Source organism: Camelina sativa, chromosome 10 (assembly GCF_000633955.1).
Source record: "Camelina sativa cultivar DH55 chromosome 10, Cs, whole genome shotgun sequence".
NCBI classification, from domain to species: Eukaryota; Viridiplantae; Streptophyta; class Magnoliopsida; order Brassicales; family Brassicaceae; genus Camelina; species Camelina sativa.
In genome coordinates, this window is record NC_025694.1 from 10,836,896 (window position 1) to 10,847,489 (window position 10,594).

Sequence of the window (10,594 nt, forward strand, 5' to 3'; positions counted from 1 at the left end):
TGGTTGATTTAAATCATGAAGTTTGAAAATGTTGAAACAAATCATCAACCTTTTGTTGACTTATATTTAAATCACGAAGTCTTGTTGACTTCACCGTTTGAAGCACATCGTTAACTGGCCAAACGGAGATATTAAACGGGGTTTATTATCTGTTAAACAGTTCTGTTAGTTCGTCGTTATCTCCTTTAATCTAATTGAACATTCCTCACAAAATCCCCAAAATCACAAAATCCCCAAAATCACGAACCCTAATTTTCGATTCAGATGAGTTCTAGCTCGGAGACATCGGTGGTTGCTTCGTCCAACCGTGGAGTGCCATCCAAGTGCATTTGTGGAGCCGGTGTGAGGATCTTTACATCGAGAACCGAAGAAAATCCTGGTCGACCGTTCTTCCGTTGTTTAACCAAAAGAGATCCAAGCTAGTGGACAAACAAAAGAGATGTAAGTAGTCATTGGTATGTTCAATGTTAATTATATGTGCAATGGTAAGTAATGGTGTTTGTTTTTGCAACAGGGACACTTGTTTAAGTGGGTCGAGGAGGCGGTGTATGAGGAAGTTGAAGATGCATTACCAAAAGTAGGACTTATGGCGAATAAGATCGTGAAAACGAAATCCCAGGTTAATGAGTTGACTGCTGCTTTACTAGAGTTGAAGGAAGAAGCATTGTGAAGCAAAGTGGAAATCCGCAAGTTCAAAACGTTATTGAAAGTGTGTTTTGTGTTGTCTCAATTGGCATTGCTTACCTAGTGATTGGTAAAGCACAGCAAATGAAGTTTGTTCTCGGTTATTAGTGTGTGTTCCTTGATGAGTGTGTTTGTTTTGTTTGGTGTAATGGTATGTATGTTTAGTATTTGATGCCAAAAGAGAATGGTTTGTATGTGTATCTTTGGTATGAATTCAACAAACTTTCTCCATTCGGGTTTGTATGTTTAAGAATCAACACAAGAACAAAGTAGGTATTTAACTTGAAAAAGCATCCATGTTTAGACAACAAAAGAAAACACATCCATGTCTAGCAACAAACCAAAGCATCAAACCCATGTTTAGACAAAAAAAACAAAACACATCCATGTTTAGACACATCCATGTTTAGACAACAAAACAAAACACAACCAAAAACATGGAAGCCAATACACCAAAAAACTTAAACACCCGCAAACTGCAACAGCTTATCTAGAGCATTCAAACCATGGACTCCAACTTCTTAGTCCTTGTGTATGCGGTGGAGCTTCAGGAGCTTCCCACTAGGTTGATGCACTCGTATGTGTTGAAGCCCTCCTCCGTGTTGATGCCCTCCTCTGTGTTGTTTGCCTCCTCTGTAAGGGTTCTGCTCCTCCTTGTGATCCTCCAACAGATGGTTGTGAAGCTGGTTGTAAAGCTGGTTGTAAAGCTGGTTGTGAAGCTGGTCCTTGAGAGCCTTGTTCTCATGTTTGTCCTTGGCCAAACAATACATTCCTTGGTTCCTGATTCAAAAATTTACAAGTGATAAGTCGTAAGTCATAAAAATGTATAAGTCCTAATCATCACATCGAACAAAATATGAATACAACAAACCTGATTCTTCCTTGGACGACCCCTTGGTCTTGCAGCTGGAGCTTCAACAGTCGGGTTTATACAAGATAACCTATTGTGTCCTTCTTGTTTACAGTTGCTACAAGTCATGACTCTTCCGTTGTTTGCCACTCGTGTGTTGCTTGATGAAGATGCACTTTCATACATCCCTTTTCTCCTAGCATGGTTATTTGGTCGACCCGGATTTCCTTTCCTCCATGGTGGTGGCAAGACTCCCAATCTGTTCATTCGAGGCCATTCCAACTGACCTTGAACAGGCTTAATACCATCTTTATAGGTTGCCCGCCACATTCTTGTTGTGTACCAGTCAACAATATAATCTTGAACTTTCTGTTTCTTAGCTATGATCACAGAAGCAGCATGGACACAAGGAATACCAGTCATCTGCCACTTAATGCATCCACAGGTAATCGCATTCATATCAACAGAATAAGTCTCATTATGCAACTCTACCTCATGTTGATTGTCCCTAGCCATGCTTCTGATGCAAAACTGAGACCTTTCCTATCATACGTTCTATCTCCAAATGAGCTCTCTTAGTGAACCTTGTCTTCAATCTTCCTGCAATGATATGCCTCTTCTCATTCCGCACCATACATTGCCTCCTTATATCCTCAAGCATTTCTAGTAAAGGCTTCCTCCTAGCTTGGCGTATGGTTCTATGAAAAGACTCACTGAGGTTGTTCAAGTTATCATTGCAATGCGTACCTACTCTGAAGAAGGCTCTAGACCATGTCATCGGACTGGTGCGTAGAAGAGAATTAAATGCACCTGGGTTATACTTCTGCAACGCCTCCATATGTTTAGCATATTGTCCTGTGGTGTAGCTACGTGCAATCTTCCAGAACATACGCTGCAGTTGCAAATCATGGCTGTCTTTCTTCCAATTCTCCATGATATGTTTAGCACATAGACGATGCTCAGCTTGTGGGAGAACGTTCTTTTGGCTTTAACAAGACCCTACAAATGATTGATGAAAAAACATTAAACACATTATAATAACCGATTGATCAAAACACATTAAACAAAATTTACTAACCAATTGTTTGTCAAAAATAATAGCTATCTTTCTTCCATCCTCAAGCCCCAGTGAAGTAGAGAGTAACCTCATGAACCAATCTCAATTGTCATCATTCTCTATCTCAACCACTGCCCAAGCAAGTGGAACTATCCTATTGTCTCCATCTCTTCCAGCAGCAACCAAGAGATATCCCTTGATGTCCCATTTCAGAAAGGCACCATCTACTCCGATGATGGGTCTACATGTCTCCTTCCAAGTATCCCTTTGTGATTTAAAACATACAAATAACCGATAGAACCTTAGTAAGCTCCCAACTATCGGACCAGAAATAGTCGCAATCACAAAAACAGTTCCTGGATTTGATCTATTAATCTCTGCTTGATAATCCCATATCCGTAAGAAATGCTCTTGATGACCAGCCTTTGCTTCTCGCCTCACTTTTGTCTTTGCCTTAGAACATTGTTCTTCACTAACTTCTAGATTGTATTCTCTCTTAATCTCTGCTTGCATCTCTCTCGGTCTGATCTTTGGATTCTGTCTCAACCTATCCGCAAACAACCAAGCTATCGTTCCTCGCTTTAACATGTGATTGTACCCTGATCTCACACATACATGCTTACTCTCGTATACCTTTATTTGCATCTTGTGTTTCTTCTTATTGTAAGAGCAGTAGCATCTCCACAAACACTTGACCTTAGGATCAGTATTAGCACATTTTGCACCAATCTTCAAAGACTGCGATCTATACAGCTTAATGGCGTATCTAGTCTTCAGAGAATACCTGAGCACAACTATCTTGAACTCCTCTGGTGAACTAAACGTTTTCCCCAACTCGAGCTGCACTTCAGGATCTTCGACTTCTACATGGTCTTCATTATCCTCGCCTTGGCCATTATCTTGGTCTTCACTTTCTGACAAAGGGTCAGGTATCTTCTCGTCATCAAAGATATCATCTCCACTGTCGTTATCAGTCTCGTCTTCCTCTTCTCTCGCACCCTCTCCAAACTCTGCTTCGAAGTCCTCGCAAAATAGTTCTTCTACACCAACACGGTTTCCATCTTCTTCTTCAAAGACTTGGTTTCTATCATCCTGGTTACCCTCTTCCTCTTCAGCAGCCTCGTACCCAACATCATCACAATCTTCATCGCCAACCACATCACAATCATCTCCACTTTGAGCACCTAAATCTTCAAAAGGACACGAATCACGCTCTTCTAAGGGAAGAGGAACACAATTATACAGAATAATTGTAGAACCTGAACCATCACCCAATTCATGAGCGGTCAAATTGGGATCAGTCGAATCGTGAGCATTCGACTCTTTTGCAATAGCCCCGTGCGCAGATGTTTCTCCATCTTATCGGGCCTCTTCCGTTTAGGACGACGCGGTGAAAGCTTCTTTTCCTTAGTCATCGGTTCCATCCGAAGAGAAGATCCAAGGAGGAATCGCAAATTAGGGTTCGTGATTTTGGGGATTTTGTGATGAATGTTCGATTTAGAGATTATATTAAAGGAAATAACGATGTTTTAATGATAACTAACGGAACTGTTTAACAGATAATAAACCCTGTTTAATATCTTCGTTTGGCCAGTTAACGATGTGCTTCAAACGGCGAAATCAGCAAGACTTCGTGATTTAAATATAAGTCAATAAAAGGTTAATGATTTGTTTCAACATTTTCAGACTTCATGATTTAAATCAACGAAATACGGGATTTTAATGACATTTTCCCGAAAGTTAATATCAATACAAAAAGTACGCAGCAATTCGGGTACAAGTTGATATCAGCCTTTAGACATTTAGCTAATTTGATTTACCTAGCTAACTTGTGACTATAAGTAATTAACCACTGATTGGTCCAATACTCCAATATATCTAAATTTTTAATTACATTACTGTTTAAATCATTTTCCCGTCAATAGCATACTCTTAATATATAATATAATAAGCAATATTCATCCACATGCCTACCGATATGGTTTTACTACAATTTGTCTTGCATTGCTTTAATTAGATTTTATAATAAGAGTACGAACACGTCGTTATGAAGTATAATCATTATATATTTACTCTACATTTTTTGTCAACGCATATCTAATTATTGCACTTAGTATATTATATGTCGATTAAATTTAATTATAATAAGCTGATCAATCGTAAAACTTAATCATACCGTCATATGTATTATTGCAAAACTTAATTAATACTACAAGACAGTCGATCGTCATGACTCATAACAAATTAACTTAAAAATTAGCTTAAAAAATTACTTCATCAGTGGTCAAAAAGACTTTGAACGTTCTTAGTTTTTATTAGTCAAATATTATCAAAACATTGATCTAATCAATCAGAGAATCATCTAAGTCAGATATTATTCTAAACATGACAAAGTTCACATGCTCAAGCATTACCAATCTAGAATCACATAACCCCTCTATTTTTAAGAACGTTCGCATGTTAATATAAAATTCATGAACATCATAATTTTCAATACATGGTGATCATAATTAACAATAATGTTAGTTTGACTTTAGTAAAAAAAACAGAAGAAGCTTAACCCTAATAATAAACATGGGCAACACGCCGACACCGACACGTAGTTAGGTCTAATTTGATGAGCACGAAAGCTGATGTACGCATACGTACATTGATGATTGATTATGAAAAGTCAAAATAACAAAGTCAATGTGTATTAAGAAACAACATGTACTGTACCAGTTAAACATGCAGTTAATGCGTATTGATCAAATGATTTTTTTTTTTTCATATCGAAAAAGTGATCATTGTTTATACTGTCGGGAACACGAAACATTGAATAAGCCTATGCTTTCGGGAGACGTAACGGGTACAGTACGGATCTGGAAGACCAGTACAGTATTATTATTTTTTAAATTACGTAAATATCTATTTTTGAATAAGCCTATGCTTATTCTATTTTTTAAAAAAATACACTATAATAGTTAATTAAACATGAAAAAAGGCTTTCGTTTTGTAGAACTGGAATGAAAATGCAAAACGACATTCACACAAAAAAAAACAAAATGTTAAACAAAGTGTACTTGTCTACTTAATCCATTGATCACATAAGTTTAAGACACTATTATATTTTGAGAAAAGCCCAATAAGGACTAAGGTAACTAAGGCCCAATAAAAAGACCCAATTCGTAATTGATAATGCTATAACCGGCGCCGGGAAACCGCCGATGTGTTGTTTGTGATGGTAAGATATCTTACGATTTCCCCTGAAAAACTGAGAATTTGTTGCTCCGGTCATATAATCTACCCTCTTACGCACTTAGTTCCTCGCCGGAATTCTCTTTCCGGCTGTTATTCTTCAATTAGTAAGAGAAAATATGACCGACACTTCACTTCCTCTGTTTTGTCTCCGGTTACTTCTGTTGACCACAACATGCTCGACGAATTGCCCAAGAGAGAGAACAGGAAGGTGGATTCGAGCTTTGTGTTCTTGCGAGATGTACTTAGATCCTCCATGATGAGAACAGAGACTGAGACTCCAAGGAGTGTCCATTGTTTTGCTTTGAAGTGTGGGTTTCTACTAGATTTGCCTGTATCATCACAGCTTCTGACGCTTTTCGGTAGAACAGGGGACTTGGTGTCTTCTTTGGGTCTGTTTGGTGAACTGAGAGTCAAAGATGTGATTGTTTGGAACAGTATGATCACTGCTCTGAATCAAAATGGTCGTTACATTGAAGCTGTTGGATTGTTCGTTGAGATGATTCAGAAAGGAACTGAGTTTGATTCGACAACTCTTTTACTTGCAGCTTCCGCGTTATCTAGTCTACATCTTTCGAACAAATGTCCAATGGTTCATTGTTTAGCAATTGAGACTGGTTCGGTTTCTGATTCTAACTTGTGCAATGCATTGATGAATCTATATGCAAAAGGTCAAGACTTGAGCTTCGCAGAGAGTGTGTTTGCACATATGGAGCATCGAGACATTGTTTCTTGGAACACGATCTTGACTAAATGTCTTGCAAATGGTCATCCGAAGAAATCATTGAAGTACTTCATATCGATGTGTGGTTTGGGACAAGAAGCTGATAATGTGACTTTTTCATGCGTTATCTCAGCTTGTGGTTCTCTTGAGGACCTTTCTCTAGGTGAATCCTTCCACGGGTTGGTTATAAAATCAGGTTATAGCCTAGAAGCTCATGTCTCTGTGGCCAACTCGATCATTTCGATGTACTCAAAATGTGGAGATATCGAGGCTGCAGAAACTGTGTTTGAAGAATTATTGTGCGAGGATGTGATTTCTTGGAATTCAGTCCTTAGTGGGTTTGCTGCAAACGGATTGTTTCAAGAAGCATTTGGTATTTTGAAGGAAATGCAATCAGTGGTTAAGATTCAGCCTGATATCGCCACTGTGGTTACAATAATTTCAATATGCGGTGATTTATGTTTGCCACGAGAGGGAAGAGCAGTTCATGGTTATACGGTTCGCAGAGAAATGCAATCTAGAGCATTAGAAGTAATAAACAGCATTATTGATATGTACGGTAAATGTGACTTAACAAGTCAGGCTAAGTTGTTGTTCAAGACAACAACAAATCGAGACTTGGTTTCGTGCAACTCAATGATATCTGCTTTTGCGCAAAACGGGTTTACACAAGAAGCTAAGAATCTGTTCAAGGAAGTTGTTAGTGAGTATTCTTGTTCAAAGTTTAGCTTGTCAACTGTGTTGGCAATTCTTACGTCTTGTGATTCCTCTAATTCTCTCATCTTTGGCAAATCAGTCCACTGTTGGCTGCAAAAGTTAGGGTTTGGGGATAATATCCTTTCGGCTAATTCAGTTATAAACATGTACATCGGTTGCAGAGACCTAACTTCAGCATTCCTGCTGTTAGAGACGATATCCGATACAAGGGATCTCACATCTTGGAACTCTGTTATCTATGGCTGTGCCTCAAATGGTCACCATTTAGATTCATTGAGAGCGTTTCAAGCAATGAGTCGTGAAGGGAAAATTCGTCATGACTTGATTACTCTTCTGGGTACTATATCGGCTAGTGGAAACCTCGGACTGATCTTACAAGGAAGGTGCTTTCATGGTCTAGCTATTAAAATTCTGAGAGAAGCGGACACCCAACTGCAGAACACATTGATCACCATGTATGGTAGATGTAAAGACATTGAGAGTGCAGTGAAGGTCTTTGGCTTGATCTTTGACCCTAACTTGTGTTCCTGGAACTGTGTGATATCAGCTTTGTCCCAGAACAAAGCAGGACGAGAAGTATTTCAACTCTTCAGAAACCTCAAGTTGGAGCCAAACGAGATCACATTTGTTGGTCTTCTGTCTGCCTCCACTCAGCTCGGGTCAACAAGGTATGGTATGCAGGCACACTGTCATCTCATTCGTCGTGGGTTTCAAGCTAACCCTTTTGTCAGTGCAGCACTTGTGGACATGTACAGTAGCTGCGGGATGTTAGAAACCGGCATGAAAGTGTTTAAAAATTCAGGGGTGAAATCAATTTCGGCTTGGAACTCGGTAATATCTGCATATGGATTCCATGAAATGGGAGAGAAGGCAATGGAGTTATTCAAGGAATTAAGTAGTAGTAAGTCAGGGATGGAACCAAACAAGAGCACTTTCATAAGCATACTGTCAGCTTGCAGCCACTCTGGGTTTATTGATGAAGGTCTAAGATATTACAACCAAATGGAGGAAAAATTCGGGGTTAAACCAGTTACCGAGCATTGGGTTTGCATTGTTGACATGTTTGGCCGGGCAGGGAAGCTAAGAGAAGCTTATGAGTTCATTACAAGTATTGGTGAGCCACAAAAGGCAGGTGTATGGGGAGCTTTGTTTTGCGCTTGTAACTATCATGGGGACACAAAGTTGGGAAAAGAAGTTGCAGAAGTTTTGTTTGAAATGGAACCAGACAATGCATCTTACTATATCTCCTTATCGAATACTTATGTTGGGTTGGGAAGTTGGGATGAAGCCGTACGGCTACGGAAGATGGTGGAGGATAATAATTTGAAGAAGCTCCCTGGTTACAGTATTATTGATGTTGGTGTTAGATAGTGTTTCACGTTCTCTCCTATATCAGTGAATAGTTTAGAGGCTGTATGAGTAGCAAGAAAATAACATAACAATAGGCAATAAATTCCTTGTAAAATCCAAGTAATAACATCACTGTAATTGTTGAAAGCATACAACTCAGGAAATACAAAAGCAAAAACAAGGTTAAAAGATTCTGAAACTTTTATTGCTCACTTAATAAAAGCTGTAGTCGGAAAACGTGGAAGCAAAACTGATGAAACAACAATCATAAGCTTGACCAGAAAAAAAACATCTGCTAGTGCACTCGGAAAACAGATGGCTGCACAAAATATCCCGAGCTCATAGATCAACTTCCTCTGAGCAAAAGCCATTCTGGTGCACAATGTTTATCCAGATCATGCCCTATATTCTGTGAATCCATAAAGGAAATGAAGAGAAAATAAACATTTCAGATACTGTTTCCATCAAATGTTGTGATTAATATAAGACATGATTGGATTTTAGAGACTACCAACCTCGTGGTAGTTGTCCTAATCATCCAAGTAGTAGTATGAGCCAGCATTCTTTTGCTCCCTGTCCTTGGTCGACTCTAATTTGTTGATCCTTGGCCTGAAATTGGTGGGATCTCGTCTGAATGTGATGTTCAGATGCTGCAATGTAACAAAAGACATAAATGGAAATTATTAGCATCAAAACTGCTTTCTTCCCTTTCTTTCTTGCTACAAACGGTGGAACTCAGAGAAAAATAGGAGACTTACAGATAGGAAGAGATTCATTCCACTGAGAAGTGATTGAGGACAATTTGCAGTACAATCAATAGATGGTTGTCCTTCATACACAATGACTCGGTCTGCCAAATAGGTCGCCATTATAAAGTCATGCTCGACTATAAATGCAGTTTTCTTTGCGTGGAGAATGAAGCGCTTAATGACTTTAGAAGCCACGATACGTTGCTCCGAATCGAGATATGCACTTGGCTCATCAATCAGGTATATATCCGCAGGCTGCAGTGATTCATAAAATACATGAGATCACTGAGAAAAAGACAAACAGCCATATACTATAGACTTTTTAAAACAAAATACTCACCTTGCCAAGGCACAGAGCTAATGCAACCCTTTGCAGCTCCCCTCCTGAGAGATTGACAACTTCTTGATCCATCAACTGCTCAATCTGAAGTGGTTTCATCACATCCGACACAAATTGAGGATGCATGTAAGAATCTCGAATCTTTTGATGTAGCAAGTGTCTAACTGAATTCTGAAACTTTGGGCTGATCTTTTGTGGCTTGTACGAAACATTGAATTCTGGTATCTCTCTTTCTGGTCCCTCTGTATCATCAGGTTTCAATAAACCCGCCTACAGATATTACCAATAATATAACTTTAGGAGTACAGTACTTTCTGAAACTCAAACCACAAGAGAACATATCATGGAGGAAGAGAGTACCAGCATACGAATAAATGTTGTCTTCCCAGTACCATTCTCCCCAAGCATGACAATAATCTGAGAGTCGGTGAATTCACCTTCTGACACTCTCAACCTGAAGTTTCCTTGAGTTTTGGTCATTGTGGGGTACTTGTACCTAGCGTACGACTGAATTTCTTCAGCACTTTCTTGTGGAGTCTCAGCAACCTTCGAACAAAAGAAAAGCCATTAAGGAACAATATTGACTCCCTTTGTAAGATAACTTTGCCTCTTCACAATACAAATAANGTAGCAAGTGTCTAACTGAATTCTGAAACTTTGGGCTGATCTTTTGTGGCTTGTACGAAACATTGAATTCTGGTATCTCTCTTTCTGGTCCCTCTGTATCATCAGGTTTCAATAAACCCGCCTACAGATATTACCAATAATATAACTTTAGGAGTACAGTACTTTCTGAAACTCAAACCACAAGAGAACATATCATGGAGGAAGAGAGTACCAGCATACGAATAAATGTTGTCTTCCCAGTACCATTCTCCCCAAGCAT

At 39.0% G+C, this 10,594-nt stretch overlaps 4 protein-coding genes across 4 annotated transcripts in view; 2 read left to right on the plus strand and 2 right to left on the minus strand.

The window, feature by feature from the left end:
• Window positions 265–670, plus strand: LOC109126828 (uncharacterized protein At1g43920, Chloroplastic-like). Its single transcript, XM_019230696.1, has 2 exons — window positions 265–342; window positions 515–670. The coding sequence occupies exons 1-2, from the start codon at window positions 265–267 to the stop codon at window positions 668–670; spliced, it is 234 nt and encodes a 77-aa protein (XP_019086241.1).
• On the minus strand, window positions 2,694–4,006 carry LOC104720242. The gene is made up of 2 exons (XM_010438181.1): window positions 3,913–4,006; window positions 2,694–3,850 (listed from the first exon to the last, which is right to left on the minus strand). Exons 1-2 carry the CDS (start codon window positions 4,004–4,006, stop codon window positions 2,694–2,696), a joined length of 1,251 nt encoding a protein of 416 aa, XP_010436483.1.
• On the plus strand, window positions 5,785–8,783 carry LOC104718392 (pentatricopeptide repeat-containing protein At4g19220, mitochondrial-like; the record flags this gene model as incomplete). Its single annotated transcript, XM_010436130.2, has 1 exon — window positions 5,785–8,783. A coding segment is annotated over one exon (2,856 nt), but the record flags the coding sequence as incomplete, so codon positions are not given.
• The window catches only part of LOC104720243 (ABC transporter E family member 2-like), a 5,294-nt gene continuing 3,400 nt past the window's right edge, over window positions 8,701–10,594 (minus strand). The window contains exons 9-14 of the mRNA XM_019230697.1: window positions 10,453–10,456; window positions 10,069–10,276; window positions 9,709–9,978; window positions 9,378–9,623; window positions 9,135–9,269; window positions 8,701–9,028 (exon numbers count right to left, since the gene is read on the minus strand). Coding sequence (XP_019086242.1) covers window positions 9,150–9,269; window positions 9,378–9,623; window positions 9,709–9,978; window positions 10,069–10,276; window positions 10,453–10,456 — 848 coding nt within the window. The 3' untranslated portion in view covers window positions 8,701–9,028; window positions 9,135–9,149. The remainder of the gene's footprint in view (window positions 9,029–9,134; window positions 9,270–9,377; window positions 9,624–9,708; window positions 9,979–10,068; window positions 10,277–10,452; window positions 10,457–10,594) is intronic.

What these genes read in the sequence shown, in the direction of transcription:
- LOC109126828 (XM_019230696.1), top strand. Translation starts at nt 265, where the DNA reads ATGAGTTCTAGCTCGGAGACATCGGTGGTTGCTTCGTCCAACCGTGGA. An exon ending in AGTGCATTTGTGGAGCCGGT is followed by an intron (nt 343 to 514) that starts GTGAGGATCTTT and finishes TTTTTGCAACAG; the next exon opens with GGACACTTGTTTAAGTGGGT.
- LOC104720242 (XM_010438181.1), bottom strand. Translation starts at nt 4,006, where the DNA reads ATGACTAAGGAAAAGAAGCTTTCACCGCGTCGTCCTAAACGGAAGAGG. An exon ending in CACGGGGCTATTGCAAAAGA is followed by an intron (nt 3,851 to 3,912) that starts GTCGAATGCTCA and finishes GTGATGGTTCAG; the next exon opens with GTTCTACAATTATTCTGTAT.